The sequence below is a fragment of the Suricata suricatta genome, chromosome 8, assembly GCF_006229205.1.
Source record: "Suricata suricatta isolate VVHF042 chromosome 8, meerkat_22Aug2017_6uvM2_HiC, whole genome shotgun sequence".
NCBI classification, from domain to species: domain Eukaryota; kingdom Metazoa; phylum Chordata; class Mammalia; order Carnivora; family Herpestidae; genus Suricata; species Suricata suricatta.
The window spans coordinates 71169197-71193600 of NC_043707.1; the positions used below are offsets into that span (position 1 = coordinate 71169197).

General features: G+C 39.3%; 1 protein-coding gene and 1 long non-coding RNA gene across 4 annotated transcripts in view; one reads left to right on the top strand and one right to left on the bottom strand.

Moving 5' to 3' along the window:
* Positions 1 to 9644, bottom strand: part of SH3GLB1 (SH3 domain containing GRB2 like, endophilin B1) — a 34525-nt gene extending 24881 nt beyond the window's left edge. For 2 of the 3 annotated variants that reach the window (XM_029946842.1, XM_029946841.1), the window contains exon 1: positions 9279 to 9644. In XM_029946842.1, coding sequence (XP_029802702.1) covers positions 9279 to 9350 — 72 coding nt within the window. In that variant the 5' untranslated portion in view covers positions 9351 to 9644. The remainder of the gene's footprint in view (positions 1 to 9278) is intronic. The other variant, XM_029946843.1, reaches the window with a different exon arrangement.
* Positions 9361 to 24404, top strand: part of LOC115298276 — an 86034-nt gene continuing 70990 nt past the window's right edge. The window contains exons 1-2 of the long non-coding RNA XR_003911693.1: positions 9361 to 9445; positions 10243 to 10372. This is a non-coding gene — a long non-coding RNA (uncharacterized LOC115298276). The remainder of the gene's footprint in view (positions 9446 to 10242; positions 10373 to 24404) is intronic.

Consider the following 24404-nt stretch of genomic DNA (forward strand, 5'->3'; position numbering starts at 1 on the left):
CTCCAAAGAGGACATCCAGATGGCCTACAGGCACATGACACGATGCTCAACATCACTCATCATCAGGGAAACACAAATCAAAACCACACTGAGATACCACCTGACACCAGTCCGAGTGGCTAAAATGAACAAATCAAGAGTCTATAGATGCTGGCGAGGATGTGGAGAGATGGGCACCCTCCTACACTGTTGGTGGGAATGTAAACTGGTGCAGCTGCTCTGGAAAACAGTGTGGAGGTTCCTCAAAAAACTATCCATAGAACTCCCTTATGACCCAGCAATAGCACTGCTAGGGATTTACTCAAGGGATACAGAAGTGCTGATGCATAGGGGCACATGTACCCCAATGTTCATAGCAGCACTGTCAACAATAGCCAAAACATGGAAAGAGCCTAAATGCCCATCAGCTGATGAATCGATCAAGAAGATGTGGTTTATGTATACAATGGAGTACTACATGGCGATGAGAAAGAATGAAATCTGGCCATTTGTAGGAAAGTGGATGGACCTCGAGGGTGTCATGCTAAGCAAAATAAGTTAGGCAGAGAAGGACAGATACCATATGTTTGCACTTATAGGTCTAACAGGAAAACAGGAGAAACCTACTGAAGGACCATGGGGAGGGGAAGAGAGAAAGAGTTGGGGAGAGAGAGGGATGCAAAACTTGAGAGATTACTGAATGCTGAAAATGAAATGAGGGTTGAAGGGAAAGGGGGAGGGGGGAAAAAGGAGGTGGTGATGGAGGAGGGCACTAGTGGGTAAGAGTACTGGGTGTTGTATGGAAATCAATTTGACAATAAAATATTAAAAAAAATAAAAAAATTAAACAAACAAAAAATTATAGTTTGATTGTTAGGGACATTATGTTCATGTTTTTCTGGAATTTTAAATAAATGAAATGTTCATCTTGCAGGTAAAAAAAACCCAAAAATAAAAATGTTTTTTTAAAAAGAGTCTGAAATAAACACAGGTTTTTTTTTTTTTATTATTTTAGTTCAAAAGGATAAAAAAGCCAAAAAATTTAAGGAATACTGAACTCTAACTGAGATAAAGTCTGATTAGAGAAACTCAGTTTAGAAAATAGCAGTTCTATGGGGTGCCTGGGTGGCTGTTAAGCATCCGGCTTCGGCCCAGGTCATGATCTCACAGTTCATGGGTTCAAGCCCCGTATCAGGCTCTGTGCTGACAGCTGAGGGCCTGGAGCCTGCTTCTGATTCTGTGTCCCTCTCTCTCTGCCCCTCTCCTGCTCATGAGCTGTCTCTTTCTGTCTCTCAAAAATAAATGTTAAAAAAAAAAAAAGTTCTGTAGGAATGCCATAAGCAGTGTATGTTGGAACCAATAATAAATTCTGATGTTTATTTGCATTTTCTGAGAGTAAAAACATTTATTGTTTACCTACATCTAAATTTAAATTCCAGTATGTTATATGTGGTCTTGTTTTATTTTCTAATTTGTTTTTAATGTTTTCTTTTCTCAATAAGATCATTTGTAGGAACTTTTTATTGTACTTCTGTATTTTTAACACTGTCAGGGCTTAGGGTAAAGTAGAAAATGCCATATACTAAGCTGTGCATTTTATACCAAATACTAACAACCCCAAAACCAAAACAAACTCTTATAACACATAGGTAAGAATCCTAACTGTAGTGATGAACATTTTGCCTAAGGTGTCAGTGTTGCGATTCAGTCTCGCATCTGTTTAAATCATAGTCTCTTTATGCTACAAGACTTCCAGTAAATAGTTGCTGATTTCAAAAAATTACTATTTTCTGCTACCATTATACGAGTATATTGTTTTTCCTTGCCCCTGTGTCTTTGTTCAGAGCACTCTGGTCAGCCGTATCCGATAGCCAGCCTCTGCACCTCTGCTTCCTACATGCTATTCAATAGCCATCAACTTAAGGAAGGTTAACGTTAATCCTATCTAGAATAAACAACAACAAAAAGGTGCAGGTACAGAAAAACACTGCAAATGTTATATATTTAGGTCGAAATGATACACTTATAATTTATTACTCAAATTTATAACTGTAAAAGGCATAGAATCTCCGAATTTATGGTGGGGGGTTAAGGATTTTTTTTCTATCATTAATCAAGAAGGTATGATATATTAAGTTAATGATATAGTATATTTAATACATACATTTTTCTCTAAAACATTTTTAAGTAGGCATATAGAAAAGGAGTTACATCAGCTAAATTTAGGAGGTTTAAATTGTTAATGAAAGTATTTATGGGATATGTATTTTTTTCTATTGTGAGATGAATAATCAGTACATGACATGGTTCTTGCCATCAAGGATTTTATGATCTTAAGAATACTGGTTAAACAGAAACATAAAATTATTATAATGGCACCCTTCTGAGAAAGACAGAAGACCTTTTATTAAAATAAATAAATAAATAAATAAATCCTGGATGCCTGGGCAGCTCAGTCGATTAGGTGTCTGACTTTGGCTCAGGCCATGATCTCACAGATGTGCTGAAAGCTCAGAGCCCAGAATCTGCTTTGCAATCTGTCCCTCTCTGTCCCCCCTTGGCTCACTCTCTCTCTCTCAGAATCCATATTAAAAAAAAATCCTTTCCCTAATCACAAAAAATTTAAAATTTTACTTTAAAAAATTTAAGTTCAAAATCATTACTAAGTTTGAAGTCTTCTAATGCTAACCAGTTGTTAGTTAAAAACAAGAGTTGAGGGACACCTGGGTGACTTAATAGGTTAAGAGCCTGACTCTTGATTTCAGCTCAGGTCATGATGGTGAGATTTAGCCCAGCAACAGGCTCAGTGCTGAGCATGGAGGCTGCTTAAGGTTCTCTCCTTCTCCCTCTGGCTCTCCCCCACATACATGCACAAGCTCTCTCTCTCTCAAAACAAAACCCACCCACAAAAAAAAAAACCTATAGTTGATTGTAAGCATTTTAAAAATTCTTAAGCATTTTAATAAACTTTAGCAGTACCATTTAATAAAAACTTTTGTGAAAACAACCTACAATGAAAGTCAGAATATGTTATAAAAGTCCAAATCCAATGCTAAAATGTAATTTGATGTACAATTCTTTCATAATGATTTCATTAGGAATATAGTAAAATGACATGAGAACAGAAAACTTAATAATCCCCTCTCTTTATAAATTTTCTTTAAACATTTCTTTAAGGAAAGGACTGTCTTTGAGTCAGCCACATTATGCCAGGCACTGTGATCCTTTCTTTACTACAGGATCTAGCCTACAGGATTCCATACCATGCTTAACTACAAAGAGAAAAACACAAATAAAAAGGTTGTGTGATGAAAGACATCTATTTAGTATCAATTCTCTAAGTACTATTTTAAAAGTTATCTAAACTTCTTATTAGGGTAAAATGCATAACACAAATTCTGAATATAATGAATTAGTAAACTGTAAAATATTCTTCTCAACTTATTCTCAATTTTGGCTGCTCTTTGGAATTACCTGGGTGATCTTTCAAAAACAATGATGCCAAATCCAACCCCAAGAATTCTTCTTTAACTAGACTAGGATGCAGCCTGTAAAGATTCCCCAGGTAATTTTAAGGGCAACGAAGACTGAGAATTACTGCTCTAAGCTCATAGGTGATTATTTTAACATCACGTTAACAAACCATCCTTTATCTAGCAGTTAACTAAATTAATACATACACATTACATAGTGAGAAAATATATGGACTTTGAATGTGACATGTTTTATTTAGTAGAATTTGAGAGACATGGTAAAGTTGTTGCAGTTTAAATTCCATAGAAGAAATAGGATTTCAAAAGAGCTTGGGCAAGTGTTTGGTTACATTAGAATTCCATCCAGGGAGGATCTAACAGAAGTTAGTTGAGGGCAGCAGCATATTCACCTTTACCTCTAGGCTTAGACACACAAGTGTTTGCTAAATTAAACTGGAGATGAAAGCTAAGCTTGCAACTAAATTTTGAAGGCTCCCCCCACTCAGAAAATAGCTGGCATTCATGAAGTTCATATAGTAACTTCAGTAGGCAGTTCAAAAAAAAATATTAGAGGGGCGCCTGGGTGGCTCAGTCGGTTAAGCCTCCGGCTTCGGCTCAGGTCAGATCTCACGTTCGTGGGTTCGAGCCCCGCGTCAGGCTCTGTGCTGACAGCTAGCTCAGAGCCTGGAGCCTGCTTCCGGTTCTGTGTCTCCTTCTCTCTCTGTCCCTCCCCCTCTCATGCTCTGTCTCTCTCTCTGTATCAAAAATAAATAAAACATTAAAAAAATTAAAAAAAAATTAGAAAATTAAAATGAAACTCTTAAGTAATTTAAGTTGAAAATATTTTTTTTAAGAAAGGATATAGTCTTATTTTAAAGATGGTGAGCAAAGTTTTGCTTCACTATCAATGCTGAAATAAAAATGTGTCCACTTCAAACATTTATCAAATGAAGTAACAGAATGGTACTTCACAAAATGGGTATTTACTACAAAGAATAAAATAATTATAATAAATTGGGGGTAGACTATGAAGTCTATGAGGGCAGTGACCACGTCTCCTTTATCTTTATACTTTAAGGCCCACCACCTACAAAGTACTTAAATACAGCTTGAATTACACAGTTTAAAAGTTTAGACTGGTATTAGTCAACTTCAACTTCAACAGATTTAATGTTAGAAAAATACTAATAAAAATAACAAATTATTTAACATACTAAATTATTCAAAGAGTAAACTTGGCATATGGATGTCCTGCCTGACTAAAATGATGTAATTTTTTTCTTTCTTTTTTTTATTTGAGAGAGGGAGCAAAAGCAGGAGGGGGGGACAGAGAGAGTGAGAATCTTAAACGGGCTCCACGCTGAGTGGAGGCTGATGACCTTGGGATCATGAACCGAGCCAAAATCAAGAATCAGACGCTCGGTTAACTGAGCCACCCAGGACTCCTTAAAACTATATAAATAAAAGAACGATGTTGGATATTGCGAGAGGGGAATAAGAAACAGAGTTGATTCCTTAGGACATACAAACTTAATAAAGATGTGAAAGCCACAGAGTAATAAAATTTTATAGCTCCAAAGACCTTCATTAGAAGAAAAAATGCCTGGTGATCATACAGAATTTAAAAATGACACAAGATTTCACATCAAGCTCTTGTAGACTCAGATGGACTGAAGTTTCATCCAGAGGGAAGGAAAGACTACACAGAGAGAGGGTGGAGGGCACTGAAGGGGAATTTAACTGTATGAATAAAAGTCTACAGTTAGAAAAGAACATGATATTTTAGAAATAAAAAATAATTTGATAGGAATACAGTGTTTATACATGAGTGAGAGAAAAGACAAGGCCAGAAAAGTGTATGGAATACTCAACCCAGGTGTCCCGACAGAAAAGACAGATACTAAGGCTAAATGACTTTTTAAGGCCCTAATAAAGTGACAATTTATGGAGAATAAATTAACTTGATAGTTTTGCATTCTCTATTATTTTGAGGGAGTTAAGAAACAAGAGCCAAATGGACTGTTAAGGAATGAATATTCCTACTGATTATACACTTTACCTTAGTAGTCTTTCAAAGTGGCAAGGCATATATAAGTAGAGCCCAATGCAGGGCTTGAACTCACAAACTGTTGAGAACATGACCTGAGCTGAAATGAGGGGCTGGATGCTTAACTGACTGAGCCACCCCTGCACTCCCATATAAAACAGATTTTATAAGAGAGTAGAGTGATGAAACCAATTTGTATGTTTAATAGTTTCTCTTTTTTAAAACAGGGAATGTTTACTTTTTAACCTAAAAACTTTTAAAAATGAAAAAAGATATGGCAGTCAGCCACCAAGAGAATGGCCCGTTCCTTAAGGTATAATATGATTTGAATAGAAATTATTATTCAGAAACGTGAAAGCTGAATTCCATTCCTACTGTTCTTATTGCTTATAATGAGTAACTGGCATAGCTCTTACCCTATTCTTAGCATGAAACTTGGCACTATACTGATGTCACGTCAATTTAGACTGGAAATTCAGTTATTTAACTAAATAGTAAAATGACAAAACAGTGTTTTTGTTGAAAATTACCACACAGCATTCCAAATTTCACATGTTGCATTTTGGAATCAACTTTTTCTTCTTACATAATCAAAAAAAATATATAGTACTGTGTAAAAGGTCAAACATTCAAAAGTGTAACAGTATATTGAAACTCAGCTTCATAACTGTGAACATTCTGCCATTATTTCAACTACTCCCTTTTCCTCTTCTAGAATATTTTAAAGTAATCCTCAGATATAATATAGCTTATACATAAATACTTTAGAATCTATTTCTAATGAATACAGACTTAATATAAAAAGATCTACCGAAGGAGTCTGTTCCTGAAATTTCTCCCTTCTCAGTAAATAACTCAAACCAAAACCCCGTAGTCATCCATACCACATCTTTCCCTCCTACCCCAAAGCCAACTGGAGAAGCAATACTGAATAGAATCTGAATCTGCCCTGCTATCACCGTCAGCTAAGTCATAGTACTTTTTGCCTATCCTATGACCACAGCTCCCTGATGAACTGATGACCAGAGTAACCCAGAACCTCAGGGTCTTCAAACTTTTTCCCTTGGCCTAAAATGCTTTTCCTCCAAAAAAATTGGAATTGTCACTTCCTTGAGGTCTCTCGGAATTTGATCCTGTTGGAAAGACTTCCCCTGATTATTATATCTATACAACCTGGCAAAACCCGCCAGCCCCACCATTAACATATCACCTCTGGCCTTTTTCTTCATCACCACCTGAGGTATTTACTAATTTGTCTTCTTTGCTAGATTATAACCTCCAGGAGGGCAGATGTCTTGCCGATTTTATTCACCAGTATATATCACCAGGGTCCAAAATAGTAGTGTAAGACATGGCAGTAGGCACTTAAGTAGTACTGAAAATAATTTGATAGCGAAAAGATTAAGACAATTTAAAAACTAACTTGAAACAATGAGTAATTAAAATTCATCTGAAAAGTACATCTTTTGAGAGCTTTGCTAGATTTTTTTTAAAATCAAGTCTATTGACAATTTAAGTCAAATTCTAAAAATAAATCAAATTCTAGTACATGTGTTCTATTTAAGTACTGTGGATTCTATACCTGAAAATATATCTCTGGCAAACAAAATCTTTGGGTATCAGCAATAAAAAATACCAGAAGCCTCTTTTCAGTCAACATTAAGTCTCACAAATCAAATCATTTCAGACCCTCAACCACTCATTCTCCTTTTACTTGTCTTTTAACTATCAGAAGCATGCAGGTTTAAAACAAGAAATCATTTTACTCTTACAGTTCAATGTCTGTACAATATAGCTTATATTTCATTTTTTTAAATGTTTATTTTTGAGAGAGAGCAAGCAGTGGAGGGGCAGAGAGAGAGGAGGACAAAGGATCTGAAGCAGCCTCTGAGCTGACAGCAGAGCTCCACGAGGGGCTCGAACTCACCAACCTTGAGCTCATGACCTGAGCTGAAGTCAGGCGGTTAACCGAACCATCCAGGCCTAACGAACCATCATCTATAGCTTGTTTTTTTCTTTTCTTTTCTTTTTTTAATTTTTGAGAGAGAGACAGAGACAGTGCGAGCAGGGGAGGGTCAGAGAGAGAGGGAGACACAGAATCTGAAGACAGGCTCCAGGCTCTGAGCTGTCAGCACAGAGCTCCACCGGGAGCTGGAACCCAGGAACTGTGAGATATGCTCTGAGTTGAAGTCGGATGCCCAATCAAATGAGCCACCCAGGCGCCTCTATAGCTTGTATTTTAATGAAGGAGGAGGAGATAAGGGTTAACAGCTAATTACTTACCGTGCAGATTTTTCACTTAGAAATCGAGACCTAGAAGGAATTTCTCATGCCCTAAATATTGTCTGCTTAAGTGTTATTGAAATGCTCAGATTGTACCAGTTGATCTTTAAAGTCCCTCCAGTCTGTCATATTCTATAATTATATATTTGCAATGCCTACTCTGGAAGAGAGAAGCAGCTTGCAATGAGTAGTACATCAGGCAGCACTTGGCTGTTTACTAGCCACCCACGTTAAACAAGTAACTTAACCTCTATGAGGCTGCTTCCTCATATACAAGGGGTTAACAGCATCTATCTGGCAAAGTTACAGAAAGGACAGTAGATAATCTGTCAAACGCCTTGCAAATGTTTGACAGTTTTTCACAATATAGGCAGCTATTGCCTCGCTCTACTTCTACCATGCTTTTGGCAAGAAGAGTGCAATGTTAAGATCAACTCCAACAATAAAACTGGGGTAAAGGAGACAAGTGAAGTAGTAAGGCGGTGCAGCTGGCTTACATTTCAGTATCGGTTTGGTGTGTGTATTAGAAGATTATTTTTGTTTTTTCTTTACAAAGGGGAATGCTGTTGCTACTATGACTATGCCATTAATTTAAACACCAGATTGTTTATAACTCATGGTGTGGTGAAATTTACATCTGTTCGTAGATTTAACCGAGTTGACATAATATGGGTGCCGGCTGTGGAAAACCGTCCAGGTTCCCGAGTACCGACACTTCCTTGACTGTAGAATGTCGCGAGACGCTAAATTTCCCCCTTAAAGTGCACTGAAACATTACAACTCTGACAACAGGCGTAACACGAAATCTTCCCCTCCCCCTCTGCTCGTCCTACTGCCGACGCTTCCCATTTTGAGAATCAGGTGGGAACCCCCAATCTCCAGGCTTCCCAAGGCCTTGGCACAGTATGGACGCCAACTGACGATCTCCGTTTGGCCCGCGGACCGCCCTAAGCCCAGCGACCGTCCTTTCAGGGAGAGAAAGGGCTGGAAGGAACTGTGCTGGCAGCTCTCTGGGTTCAGGGGCAGGAAAAGGAAACTTCCTTCTTGGACTCGGCGGGGAGAGGGAGAGAGACGAAAGGAAAGGGCGGGGGGTGGTGCAAGAAAGGTCCGTCTCTCGGGTTACCGCGCCGGACGAGCAGGGCCTCTGCCCTCCCCGGGAGGGCGGCCACACCAGCACCGGCGACGTGGGGCCAGAAAGGCGGGCGGTGCTGTCTCTCAGCCCGGAGCCGAACTCAAGGTGTCCTCCCGGGGCGGTGGGAGCTCCGGACCCTGTCCCCACCCCGACTCCCTTCCGGGGAAGCGGCGGTTGAACTGGAGGGAGGCAGAAAACCGCCGCCGAGCCCGGAGGCGGCCCCAGGCCGCGCCCATCACCCAGGCCCCCGGCTGCAGGCCTGCCAGCCGGTCCGTGTGGCTGGGTGCGGGGAGCGCCGCCGCCTTGCGTGGCCCCCCACGACTCTCTCGGGCGCCACCACCCTTCCCCCGGCCCCCCGCGGTACCTGCACTGCACGACTGAGGAAGGTGCCCGCGTCCGCCGCCAGCTTCTTCACGTTGAAGTCCATGATGTTCATCCTGGGCGGCAGCCGGGTGGAGCTGCCGGCTGACCTAGCGGGGAGGCGCCGCGGCCGGGCTGGGGCACCGGGCGAGAGTGGCGGAGGCAGACGTGGTAGGTGGAGAGAGGCGGCGCCAGGCCCGCCGCAGCAGCTGTCGTTTCCGTGAGGGGGAAGCGAGGGGGTGGGGCGAGGGGAGAGACCGAGCGGGGCGGGCCGCGCGCCCGGGTGGCGGTGGCCGAGACGCTGGGCCTGTTCCGCCGGGAGTCTGGCGCTAGCGTCCGCACGAGCCTCCGAGGCCGTGGAGGAGACTGACGGTCTGGTGACCAGCCGTGCGGGGCGGGGTCCGGGCCGGAGGAAGCCTGCGCCGGCCGCGGGGTGGAGCCTTTTCGGAGGTTGTCGCGGGAACAGCGACCCCTTCTGGATCTCCGCGGCGCAGTCGCGGGGCGCGCCGGAAGCTCGGCCAGCTCTACGGGAGGGAGGGTCACGTTGGCTCCGAGAAGTGAGTCGTGGGGGGTCGCAGTTCAGGGGGTCGCCCCTGAAAACTGCGAGCAGAAACAACCCAAAGCCCCCTTTTTGTTTCAAGAGAAAATACGAGAACTGTAGCACAGAATTACAGTATCTGTGAAAGTACAACCAACAGCCAGCTCCCTAACATCTTGTAGCAGCCGCCCCCCGCGGGTCCCTGACGCCTGATGGCACTCAGCTAACGTTTGCTGCATAGGGCTGAGTTTATAGTTGTCACTGAGTGTGTTCATTCAGGATTATTGAGAATCATCCGTGTACCAGGGCTGAGTCAGGTTCTGACACACCATGCTGAGCAAGACTCCCCCTGGCTTCAAGTAACTCAGTTCGGTTGCTTAACCTTCGGCCCATCACCCAGCCTGATGCTGCTAATTATTTGCTGCTGCAGGGGCTTTGATTGCCTTATGGCAGCAAGCGCAAGCCGGATTGTTCGAGCAACACAATCTGCCTACTGTGTGCAGAGCATGGTGATGGGGGACGCAAAGTGCCAGGTGGAAGACACAAGGAAGTATAAAATGGTGAGTGAGATAGACTAACTCTTCACCCTTAAGATTCAGCGTGGGGAATTTTAATAACGAATGAGAATATGATGTGAAATCTGTTCAGAAGCCCATAATTTTATGTGACTTCCAAAGCAGCTCTAACAATATGACCTATGCTTGAACCAAGTTAAAACAGTTGACAGAGGGAGCGACAGTATTTCAAGAATAAAACACTCCATGTTATTTTTTGTCACTGTATCCATTTGTTACGTTAAGGGCCAGGCAGGCCCAGTAGGCAGTGAAATGAGGTCCTGTTCATGCTTCAGTGTTTCACTGTAGCAGCAGAGAAGCAGTAGCTGTTGTTAATGGCTGGATGATTAGTTCCTGAAGACTAAAGAATAGCAGATTCATATAAATATTTGTCTTCTTTTATTCTTTGTGGTGGTGACAGAAACAACCACTTCTTTCTAAAGTAACTCCAATAGAATGAGTCCTCAAGACCAAAATTACTCTGTGTGTCTTTCATCTCAACCTGTTTCCCCGGAAATATGGAAAAGAAAATATGTTATCAGGAATCATGTCATTTATTGTCTATTTTAGATTTTTAGATGGAAATGCACTTTCTCTCTTTCCAGATGTCTGTCTTCACAATAAATATATTTGCCATCAGTTATGGTCCAGTCTATTTTAGGATCACAAAACTGTGTCCACCATTAAAGGAAAAAACTCTGAAGGAAACCTGTCCTCAAGCATGTAGATCTTACTAACTTGGAAAAAAAAAAGTCACTTCTTTTCATTGAGCCTTTTAGAGCTTTAATATTGTTTCTCTTGTTTCACAAATTCATAAGACTAGTGTGTTGTCTCTATTACTATCCATTTTCTGCCTGATTGAACGCAGTTGACCTCCATTTCCATTACTATACCTAAATAGCATTCTTGAGGTTGCCGGTTATGTTCATGATAAACTCATCCGCCTTTTCTCAGACATCTATAGTGACGGTATTCACTGCCTTCACACAACACCACCCTCTCCAGGCCCTCATCACTTCCTGCCTTTCCCAGTACCTCCTAGACTTTCCCATTCCACTCTGCTGGCCCTTCTGATGTCTTTAATGCAGGCATTCCTTAATGTTCACTTTTTTTGTTCTCTTTTCTTTCCTTTTTCTTTTTTTATTGTTTATTTTGAGAGAGAGAGAGAGAGACAGAGAGAGAGAGAGAGAGAGAGAGAGAGAGAGAGAGAGAGAAAGAGAGAGAGAGAGAGAACAAGCAGGGGAGGGGAAGAAAGAAAGAGAATCTGAAGCAGGAAGCAGGTTCCAGGTTCTGAGCTGTCAGCACAGAGCCCAAGAAAGGGCCAGACCAATGAACAGTGAGATCATGACCTGAGCTGAGATTGGAAGCTTAACTGACTGAGCCACCAGGTGCCCCTGTTCTCTTTCCTTTGATTAGTTTCTTATTCAGTACTTCACTATACCACTTCATTCTTTTATGCTTTCATTCAGTAAATATTTTTTGGATAAATACTGTGTGCTGCATGGCATTATTCTTGTGGCTAGGAATATAGCAGGCAATAAGACAGAAAGCCCTTGCTTTCATAGGAGTTTATAAAGAATTCCTAAGACAGAAATCGAGTACGTAAAATGTAATGAAATGCCAAGGAGGAATCCAGAGTGCTCTTAAACATTCACTTCCGGCCTGTACCTAGTAGCCTGAATTCTAATTTGGATGGTTGGTCTTTCTGTAAGGGTTCTAGATCACCTGTTAATGTTTTCTTTTTCTGTCCCCTATAGTAACTTCTTATTCCAATACAAAGTATTATGAAAGTGATATTTTTAAGGTGATACAAAGTGCTGAATAATCCTCCTCAAATTTTTAAGCTTAAAAAATAAATAAAATCTTTATTAAAATGGTATTGCAGGTAGTATGATGCATTTTATTTATTTATTTTTTTTGGCTAGTGGCTGACAAGATGTTCATTACCTCATATCTAGACCAGTGACATCTAAAGTGGTAGTTTATAGGGGCGCCTGGGTGGCTCAGGTTAAGTCTCCGACTTCGGCTCAGGTCAGATCTCACGTTCGTGGGTTCGAGCCCCGCGTCAGGCTCTGTGCTGACAGCTAGCTCAGAGCCTGGAGCCTGCTTCCGGTTCTGTCTCCTTCTCTCTCTGCCTCTCCCCTTCTCATGATCTGTCTCTCTCTGTATCAAAAATAAATAAAACATTAAAAAAATTAAAAAAAAATAAAAAAATAAAGTGGTGGTTTATATATATCTCATTGGGGTGTACAATATGATTCACTGGGGTACAGGAAAAATATTGGAAGGTTGGTTTGTATTTTTATCTAACAAATAGAAAAAATTTTTGTCTCACTAATTAAAAAATAGATTGACACTGGTGTTCTCATTTTGCATTTATCAGATAGACAGATAGTAAATGAGGTATCTTAAGAGACAGATGGGAATTTCACAACTTAGAAGAGTTGCCATTAGTAATTTCCTTTGATTATTGGCATCAGCTTATGGTAACTTAATACAGTGTGGTTGATTAAGTGTTTTTGTAGATTACATTATCTATCTAGTTTTGACTAAATAAACCTTCACAAAAATGGGCAAGTAGCCTAAAGAATTTCCCCAAAGAAACCATCATTAAAAGTAAGTAAACCATCATTAAAAGTATGGAATCGAATATATTGGTAAGGTTGTTGAAATATGGATTGCAAGATGATTTGTAAGGTAAAACACAGTGTGAAAACTATAAACAATGAAAGTTTGTATAGATTGGGTGAGCGTGAGAGGAAGGGGTATTAACTAATAGGATAGGAGAGGTGATAAATAAGACTTCTTATTTTGATTGAATTCATCTGGAAGCTCGAGGTTTGATGGCGGGGAGAGGTGACCAGACTTTTAATTTATAACGTGTTTTGCAGTGTGGATAGTCAACAGGGGAGGGACAAAGACAGGTAGGAAGGTCAACTGGGATTCTGTTATCAAAACATCCCCTGAACTCTGCTATCTTGAAATCCTGAATTTAGAAATCTCATTTTGGCCACAGTTCCCTCTCATTCGGTGCCTCTGATTCCTTTACTTTTTAGTTTGTTCCACTATCAAGGGCTACAATCCCATGATTCATTGCTATTGTACAGTTTTTAACTCTCAGCAGAACTCGCAGTTTCCTCCATCCTTCTGGCCCATCAACCTACATTCCCAGATGAATGTCTTCTCTGTTCATGCTCCCAAACTGTCAAGCGTGGTTAGGGGAAAATTGCACAACACTGCAGGTGGATGCTACTACTAATGCGCGATTGCCTGTTTCCACCGAACCTTTATAACTGCCGAGAAATGCTTTTACTTCACACTCTCTGCATACCATACTGCAAAACTTTGCCACTCTTCTTAAGATGCCTACTTCACTCTCATATACCCTTACTCTCGGCCTTTGACACTTTTTCTTTACAGAGAAACTATATGTCATCAAGCTATTTGGCAGGAGCTCCCTCAATCACATTCTCTTATTTCCACCTTTTATGCTTTCCACCCCCACCCTTTGCATGCTCATCATTATTACCAAATGCTTCAAAGGAAAAGGTATCCCAGGTGTTCGCTTCTGAGTCAAGCTGTTGCTCTCTTACTTAATCTTGTCTGTGCATTAACGTCACCTGGAGACTTTAAGCAACCACTGATGCCTCATCCCGTCACCCGGGGGTGGCCTGGACGTTGGGATGTTTACAAGCTCCTCCAGGTAATTCTAATGTGTGCCCAAGGTTGAGAATGAACCCCTCATCCTCTGGGAGCTTGCTTCCCCCAGTCTCTATCCTTTGCTAACAGGCAGATTCCATTTCTGTTACTGGATTGAGTCCCTCAAAGGCAACCATTTCTTACTAATTTTAATACTTTTATCGTCTACATTCCCAGCAACACAGTGGATTCTCAATTTGTTAAATGAAAAATCAAGATGTATGCAGCTTTTTTTGTACTCCTCCTCTCCTATCCAAACATCCATCTACAGATGATATATTTCTAGCACTGAGTTTCCTTTTCTTAAATGTTGATTTTCTTCTTGGATTTCCTGTCATGGCAAATTGAATTATATGCACCAAGTTACCTAAGCTAAAAATCTCAGTCCCCTATGATTATTTCTTCCTCTTCATCGCATCCGACTGATCAGGTCCTGACAATTTTTTTCTCTGAACTATTTCTCATCTTCATCTTCCTTTTGTTTGTTTTTAAATTGAGGTGTAATTGACATACAACATTACATTAGTTTCAAGTGTACAACATAATGTTCACTATTTGTATACATTGCAAAATGATCACCACAGTAAGTCTAGTTAATAGTTAACATCCATCACCATATGTAAAGTTACAAAAATTTTTTCTCCTTCCCACCTTCCACCATGTTGTAAACCAGAAGAGACTTTTAATGATAGAGAACAAACTGAGGGGTGATGGAGTGAGGTGGATGGGGGGATGGGTCAGAGGGCTGATGAGTATTAAGGAGGGGAATTGTTGAGATGAGCACTGGGTGTTGTATGTGATAAATCTCTGAATTCTACTCCTGAAACCAATATTGGACTGTATGTTAACTAAAGTTTAAATTAAAAAAAGAAAAAAAGTAAAAATCTTTTGTGTGTGATGAGAACTTTTAAGATCTATTCTCAGCAACTTTCAAATGTACAATATAGTATTATTAATTATAGTCACCATGCTGTACATTACATCCCCATTACTTATTTATTTTATAATTGAATGTTTGTGCCTTTTGACCCTTTTCACCTGTTTCTTCCCCCAAGGCCCCTTTGGCAACCACCAGTCACTTCCCTGTATCTGTGAGCTTGGGTTTTGTTGTTGTTGTTTTTAGATTTCACATATAAATAAGATATAGTATTTGTCTTTCTCTGTCTGACTTACTTCCCTTAGCATAAGAAGTCCATCTATATTGTCACAAATGGTAAGATTTTATTCTTTTTATGGCTGAATAATATTCCACTGTGTGTGTGTGTCTCACAGGTCATATTTTCTTTATCCATTCATCCATTGATGGACATTTAGGTTATTTCCATATCTTGGCTATTACAAATAATGCTGTAATGAAGGAACATGGGGGTGCAGATTATTTTTTCCTTTGGATTAATACTGAGGAGTGGAATTGCTAGATCCTATGAGAGTTCTATTTTCCAGAATAGCTGCACCAGTTTACATTCACACCAACAGAGCACAGTGGTTCTCTTTTATCCACATCCTTGCCAACACTTCTTGTTTCTTGACTTTTGAAAATAGCCATTTTAACAGGTGTAAGCGTAGTGGTTTTGATTTGCGTTTCCCTGATGATTAATGATGTTGAGCATCTTTTCGTGTACCTGTTGGCCATCAGTATGTTCTCTTCGGAAAAATGTCTACTCAGATTTTCTGCCTATTTTTTAATTGGGTTGTTTCTTTGCTGTTGAATTGTATTAGTTCTTTATGTATTTTGGATATTAACCCTCATTGGACATATGACTTACAAATATTTTCTCCCATTCAGTAGGTTGCCTTTTCATTTTGTTAATGTTTTCCTTGCTATGTAGGAGCTTTTTAGTTTGATATAGTCCCACTTTTTTATTTTTGCTTTTGTTGTTTTTGGGGTCAAATTAAAAAAATCATCACCAACACCTATGTCAGAGAACTTACTGCCTATGTTTTCTTTTAGGAGTGTTATGGTTTCAGGTCTTCTGTATAAGTCTTCAATCCATTTGAGTTAATTTTTATTTTTGATGTAATATAGTAGTTCAGTTTCATTCTGTTGCATGAAGCTGTCCAATTTTACTATCACTGTTTATTGAAAATACTATTTCCCCATGTTGTTGGCTCCTTTTTCATAGATTAATAGACCATAAATTATAGACCATATGTGTTTATTTCTAGGCTGTCTAATCCATTCCGTTGATCTATGTATTTGTTTTTTGACAATACCACCACACTGTTTTGATTACTATAGCTTTGTGAAACATGCCTCCACCTTTGTTCTTTTTTCTCAAGATTGCATTGGCTATTCAGGGTCTTTTGTGTTTCATATACTTTTTAGGATTGTCCATTCCATTTCTGGGCAAAATGCCTTTGGAATTTTGATAGAGATCGCATTGAATCTGTGCATTGCTTTAGGTAGTATAGACATATTAACAATACTGATTCTTCGTTTTTTTTTAATGTTTATTTATACTGTGTGTGGGGGGGGGGAGCAGAGAGAGAGGGAGTGAGGGAATCCCAAGTAGGTTACATGTTCAGTGTGCATCCTGACATGGGACTCAATCCCATGACTGAGAGATCAGGACCTATGAAGATTTCAAGAATCAGATGCTCAACTGACTGAGTCCCCTAGGTGCTCCTAACAGTACTGATTCTTCCAGTCCATAAGTACAGAATATCTTTCTATTTGTGCCTTCTTCAGTTCCTTTCATTAATTTCTTGTATTTTTTAATATACAGATCTTTAACCTCTTTGGTTATATCTATCCCTAGATATTTTATTCTTTTTGATGCAATTGTAAATGGGGTTGTTTTCTTAATTTCTCTTTTTGTCAGTTCATCATTATTGTATAGAAACACAACATATTTTTGTATATTGATTTTGTGTCCTGAATTTCTACTGAGTTTTTTTTGTTTTAATGGTTTTTTGGTGGAGTCTTTAGGATTTTTATATGTAATATCTTGCCATCTGTAAATAGTGATTATTTTACTTCTTCCTTTCCAATTTGGATGTCTTTTATTTCTTTATGTTGCCTGATTGCTGTGGCTAGGACTTCCAGGACTATGTGGAATTAAATGGTGAGAGGGGACATTTGCATCTTGTTCCTGATCTTAGGGAAAAACTCAAGTTTTCACCATTGAGTATGATGTTAGCTGTAGAGTTTTCATATATGGCCTTTATTTTGTTGAGGGTTTTAATCATGAATGGATGTTGAATTTTGTCAAATACGTTTTCTGGATCCATTGTGGTGATCATATGATTTTTATGCTTCATTTTGTTAATGTAGTGTATCATATTGATGAATTTGCACAAATTGAACCATCCATGGATTGGGAGAATAAATCCCACTTGAACGTGGTGTATGATTCTTAATGTATTGTTGAATTTGGTTTGATAATTTTTATTGAGAACTTATGTTCGTTAGGGATATTGGCCTTAATCTTTTCTTGTGGTGTCTTTGTGTGGTTTTGGTATCAAGGAGTAATACTGGCCTTGTAAATAAATTTGGAAGCATTCTCTATTCTATTTCTTGGAAGAATTTTGGGAAGAGTCAGTATTAACTCTTCTTTGAATGTTTGATAGAATTCTACAGTGAATTTGTTTATTCCTGGACTTTGTTGGCTGGGAGGTTTTTGATTACTTAGTCTGTCTCCATACAAGTAATTAGTCTGTTCAGATGTTCTGTTTCTTCAAGATTTGGTCTTGGTAGGTTGTATATTTCTAGGAATGCATTCATTTCTTCTAGGTTGTCCAATTTGTTTGCATATAATTGTTCATATTAGTCTCTCATGATCCTTTGTATTTCTGTGATATTAGTTGTGAATCTCTTCTATTTCTGACTTTTATTATTTGAGTCTTCTCTCTTTTTTTCTTGGTAAGTCTGGCTAAAGGTTTCTCAATTTTGTTTATCTTATCAAAGAACAGCTCTTAGTTTCATTGATCTATTGTCTTTTTAGTCTCTGTTTGCACTCTTATCTTTACTTCCTTTCTTCTACTAACTTTGGGCTTTCTTTGTTTTTATTTTTGTAGTTTCTAGAAGTATAAAGTTAGGTTGTTTGAGATTTTTCTTTCTTTCTTTTTTTTTTTTTGAGGTATGCATTTATTGCTATGAACTTCCCTGTGAGAACTGTTTTTGTTGCATCCCATAAATTTTGGTCTGTTGTATTTCCATTTTAATTTGTCTCAGGCCTTTTTTGATTTCTTCTTTGAATTCTTCTTTGACCAATTGGTTGTTTAACAGCATTTTGTTTAATCACCGCATGTTGAGAGTTTTCCAGTATTCTTTTAGTAATTGATTTTTAGTTTCATACCATTGTGTTTAGAAAAAATGCTTGATATAATTTCAGTCTTTGTAAACTTATTAAGACTTGTTTTGTGGCCTAACTTATGATCTGTCCTGGGGAATTGTTCCATGTCTACTTGAGAGGAATATGTATTCTCACATTCTTTTCTTTTGGGTGGAATGTTTTATATACATATGTTAAGCCCATCATGTCTAATGTGTCATTTAAGCCGATGTTTCCTTATTGATTTTTTGTCTGGATTATTCACTGATGTAAATAGGAAAAGTCCCCAAATATTAGTGTATTGCTGTCTCTTTCTCCCTTTAGGTCTATTAATATTTGCTTTATATATTTAGGTGCTCCTATATTAGATGCATAAGTATTTATAAATGTTAAAATCTCTTGTTGGATTGACCCCTAGATCATTATGTAATGCCCTTTGTCTTTATGAGAGTGTCTGTTTTAAAATCTAATTTGCCTGATATAAATATAGCTACCCCAGTTTGTTTTGTTGTTGTTGTTTTGTTTTCATTTGCATGGAATTCCCTTTTCATCCTTTCGCTCTCAGTCTGTATGTGTCCTTAAACATCTGAAGTCTCTTGTAGACAGCATATTTATAGGTCTTGTTTTGTTACATTTAATTATTCTATGTCTTTTAGTTAGAGAATTTAGTCCATATACATTTCAAGTAGTGATTGTAGTTATGTACTTATTGACATTTTGTTAATTGTTTTCTGGCTGTTTGGTAGTTTCCCTTTGTTCCTTTTTTCTTCTCTTGCTCTTTTACTGCTAGTTTGATGATTTTAGTGGTAGGCATAGATTGTGTTCTCTTTATTTATTTGTTTTTTGTATCTACTTTTGGATTTTCCTCTGTGGTTATCATGTGACTTACATGTAACAATCTGTATACCTCTAGCAGTCTATTTTAAGTTGATACCAACTTAAGTTTGGTTGCATTCTGAAGCTGTACATTTTTACTGTCCTCCTCTACCTCCCTGTTTTATGTATTTGATGTCAGATTTTACATCTTTTTATTTTGTGTATTTCTTAACTAATTATTATGTCATAGTTATTTTTATTTTTGTTTCTTAACCTTCATACTAGCTTTATATGTGTTTACTCCATTACCTTCACTATATATTTACCTTTCCAGTGAGATTTATTTTTTCATATATTTTCTTGTTACTAATTAGCACTTTTTCTTTTCAGCTTAACAAAGTCCATTTGCCATTTTACGTAAAGCCAGTTTAGCGGTGATGTACTTTTTTAGCTTTCAGTTGTCTAGAAAACTCTATCTGTTCTCCAGTTCTGAGTGATAACTATTAATGTATTCATGGTTGAAAGTTTTTTCTTTAAGTGCTTTGAATATATTGTGCCACCTTCTCTGGCCTGCAACATTTTTACAAAAAAACTCTGCTTGTAGTCATTGGGAGTTTCCCTTGTATATAACAAGTTTTTTTTTTTCTTGTGGCTTTTAAGATTCTGTCTTTTGTTTGACTTTTGACATTTCTTTTATTTATTTATTAAAAATATTTTTAATGTTTTATTTTTTATTTATGTTTTTAACATTTATTTATTTTCAAGAGACAGAGAGAGACAGATCATGAGCAGGGGATGGGCAGAGAGAGAGGGAGACACAGAATCAGAAGCAGGCTCCAGGTTCTGAGCTGCCAGCACAGAGCCCAATGTGTGGCTTGAACCCACGAACAGTGAGATCATGACCTGAGCTAAAGTTGGACGCTCAACTGACTGAGCCACCCAGGCACCCCTTAATGTTTTATTTTTGTGTGTGTGTGTGTGAGAGAGAGAAAGATAGAAAGTGGAAGAGGGGCAGAGAGAGTGAGGGAGACCGAATCCAAAGCAGGCTTTAGGCTCAGAGCTGTCTGCACAGAGCTCAATGCAGGGCTCGAACCCAGGAGCCGCTAGATCATGACCTGAGCTGAAGTCGGATTCTTAATCAACTGAGCAGTCCAGGCACCCCTCTTTTATTTATTTTTTAAATCTTATTTATTTTTAGAGAGAGAGAGAGAAAGAATGAACGAGGGATGGGCAGAGAGAGAAGGGGACAGAGGATCCAGAGCAGGCTCCATGCTGACAGCAGAGAGCCCAATATGGGACTTGAACTCATGAATTGTGAGATCATGACCTGAGCCAAAGTCGGACACTTAATTGACTGAGCCACCCAGTGCCCTTGACTTGACATTTTAACTATACTGTGGGTTAGTGTGGGTAACTTTTGGTGCATCTTATTTGGAATGCTCTGAGCTTCCTGGATCTGGATGTCTGGTTCCTTCACCTGGTTAAAGAAGTTTTCAGGCATTATTTCTTCAAATAGTTCTTCACCCCTTTCTCTCTTCTCTTTCTGGGATTCCTATAATGCAGATGTTACTTTGTTTGATGTTGTTCCACAAGTACCATAAGCTATCTTCCCTTCTTTTCATTATATTTTCTTTTTGCTGTTTCTGATGGGCGAAGCCCACTGTCCTGTCTTTGTTTTAACTGAACCTTTTTCTTCCTTCATCTCGTCTGCTGTTGAACACCTCTAATCTATTTTTTTTAGTTCAGTTATTGTAATATTCAGCTCTGTGACTTTTGTTTGGTAGTTTCTTATATTTTCTGTCTTTTTGTTGAAGTTTGCACTGTGTTCATTCATTCTTCTCCCAAGTTTGGTGAGCATCTGTATAATCATTACTTTGAACTCTTTATCAGATTAATTAGTTGTCTCTGCTTCATTAAGTTTTTTTTTCTAAGGTTTTCTATTGTTCTTTTGTTTGGAACATATACTTTATTTTACTTGACTCTCTTAGTTTCTGTGTATTAAATGAAAGATACACCTCTCTCTGTCTTGAATTAATGGCCTTGGGTAGGAGATGAACATTATTGTTCAACCCTGCCCTAGCTCTTGGTTGTCTTTCAAACCTTTGTAATTGTCTAAGCAGCTTATTATATTTTTAATAGCTCCTAGTAGCTGAGGGTGTGTCAAAACCCGTCAGTGTCCTGAAGGTGAGGATCTCATCAGCACCTGGATTCAGGCTGATTTAAATGATAGACCTTCAGGCAGCAAATATACACAGTCCTTTGGGATTTTCTAGCATAAGTCCTGCTGGCCACCCGAGCCAGGCAGTCTGGAGATATCTTCTAGGCAGTAGTCACAAAAATTGGGGCTCTAGACAAATATGTAAGGTCTTTTTTGGGTGATGCTGGCGAACTGTAGTGAGTCAGAGGGAGAATGCAAAGACGGCATCCACAGGATTAGTTCCTTGGGGCCTCCATAGGTGTGTGCCACACCTGAAGCCTGTCCTTCAGGCGGAAACTCCAGGTTAAGTAATAAACCTCTTTTGTAGAAAGGCTGGGGATGTGCTTCAGTGTGTTGTCTGTGCACCCACCACCCTTGGAGTAGGATCCTGCCAAGAGCCATCTCTTTGTTATAGTCCCATGGAACCCAGGAATGAAAGCTCCCATGGGCTTCAGAGCCAGGCAATCAAGGAGCATCCCTTGGGTAGCAGTGGCACAAATGAGAGCCCGAGACATGTGTAAAAGCTGCCTTCTGGGAGTTACTGATGTGCTAGTATGTGACAGGATAGTGCGAAGGTGGTGGTCACCAGCTGTAGCAAGGGAGAAGGGGAATGTAAAGATGGCACCCACTAGAAAAAGAAAAAGAAAGAGATTGTGACTGTTGGCTAGGGCAAGGCAGTGGGAGAGCCCAAAGATGATGCCCACCAGCTAGTGCAAGATGAGAGGAACATAAATGTGGTGGCTTGTTGGGAAAAAAAACGGTGGCACCTGTTGGCTGGAGCAAGGCTGACGTAGAGTGTAATGATAGTGCCCATCAGTCTCTGTCCCCAGAGAGAGTTTCAGCTGGCTCTCACGTGTGTGTCAAATTAGATGTCTTCCTCTCACGCCAATGCTTTCATATAAGCAGGTGAGCCTCTTTCACTTAAAGTCTGAGTACTATTATCTACTTCTGAGCTGGGCCCCGGGATGAGTCCAAGCATGTGAGCCCTTTGAGAGCCGTTTCTTAGATTGCTACAGTCTTGTGGCATGAGCCCCATTGGTTTTCAAAGCTACATGTTTTGGGGGCTTGTCTCACAGGTGCAGGTCTTAAAAGTTGGGATGCTGAATATGGGATTCAAACCCTTGGCTCTTTAAGAACAAGCTCCAGGTTATGAGTTTTCCTCCTGATTATAGGTTGCCACACTTGGGGTGAGGTTTATGGCAAGATTGTGTCCCAGCCTCTTTTACCTGCTTCAGTGTGGCTTTTTTCTTGTTTTTCCAATGTGTAGTTTTTGCTCAGCCAGTTAGGTTTTTTCCCAGAGGAAATTATTCCATGTTTAGCTGTAGATGTGGTGTGCCTATAGTAAGAGGTGAGTTAAGGATTGTCTTACATGTTGAACTGGAACCAATCCTTTTATTTTGAAAAAACAATTTTTTTTCATATTGAACCAAGTTCAGACCAAGAAAAAAGTAGCAAGAATAGTACAAAAACTTCTGTATATCCTTTTCCAGAAAGCTCACTCAAGCTTTCCCATTTATTCCAGTAATATCTTTATAGCAAAAATATTTAAGCCAAGATCAGGTATTGTACCCATTTGTCATGTTGCTCAATCCTCCTTGAATCTGGATCAGTTCTTCATCTTTTTTTTTTTTTTTTTGACACTCTATTTCTGCCTTTTTCTTTCTGAAGACTTAACCACTCTTATTAACTTGGCTGATTAATACCTATTGTGTTTTATACTTTCACTGATAACATATGGATCTGTAAATGATACTACATAAATGTTATCATACAGATGCATCCTTTTGTGATTAGGAATTTAATACCATTTGTCATGTCTGTTGGCTCACTGTAGATTGATACCTTTTGTGTCTTGTACCTTCTTTTAAAGAAATGAACTCATTTTTAGCGATTTTTAAAAAATGTTGCTCCAGATGACCAACAGACACATGAAACGATGCTCAGCATCACTTATCATCATGGAAATACAAATCAAAACCACACTGAGATACCACCTCATGCCAGTCAGAATGGTTAAAATGAACAAATCAAGAGACTATAATAGATGCTGGCGAGGGTGTGGAGAGACGGGCACCCTCCTACACTGTTGGTGGGAATGTAAACTGGTGCAGCCGCTCTGAAAAACAGTGTGGAGGTTCCTCAAAAATCTATCCACAGAACCCCCCTATGACCCAGCAATAGCACTGCTGGGGATTTACCCAGGGGATACAGAAGTGCTGATGCATAGGGGCACGTGTACCCCATTGTTCATAGCGACACTTTCAACAATAGCCAAATCATGGAAAGAGCCTAAATGTCCATCAACTGATAAATGGATCCAGAAGAGGTGGTTTATATATACAATGGAATACTACATGGCAATGAGAAAGAATGAAGCCTGGCCATTTGTTGCAATGTGGATGGACCTTGAGGGTGTCATGCTAAGTGGAATAAATCAGGCAGAGAAGGACAGATACCATATGTTTTCACTCATAGATCTAACAGGAGAAACTTAACAGAAGACCATGGGGAGGGAAAGAGGAGGGGGAAAAGAGTAAGGGAGAGGGAGGGAGGCAAATTATGAGAGACTCTTGAATACTGAAAACAAATTGAGGGCTGAAGGGGGAGGGGGAAGAAGAAGGGGGGTGATGGTAATAGAGGAGGGCACTTGTGGGGAAGAGCACTGGGTGTTATATGGAAACCAATTTGACAATAAAGTATAATAAAAAAATGAAAAAAATGTTGCTTCTGTCAGAGATCTTTATGGTTATCAGTGGCCAGAGACAAATTTTTATGTAAATTTCTTTCTTGGCTTGAAAGTTCCAAGAGTATTCAGATACAGTAAATTTGAAACCCTGAGCAGCCGGAGCACAAATCATGATTACAGATTCTCTTGGAAGACCAGTTTTTCCCTCTTTTCAGAGATATCTCATGACAGAAAAGTTTCCTTGTCCTCTTGGTGTGCTACAGGGTGAATTTTGTCTAATTTACCCTTTCACTGAGGGTACAGAACTTCCCAGAGTTTTAATTTATGCATGTAGGGGGTGAGTACGAGGAAGGGCTCATAGCTTCT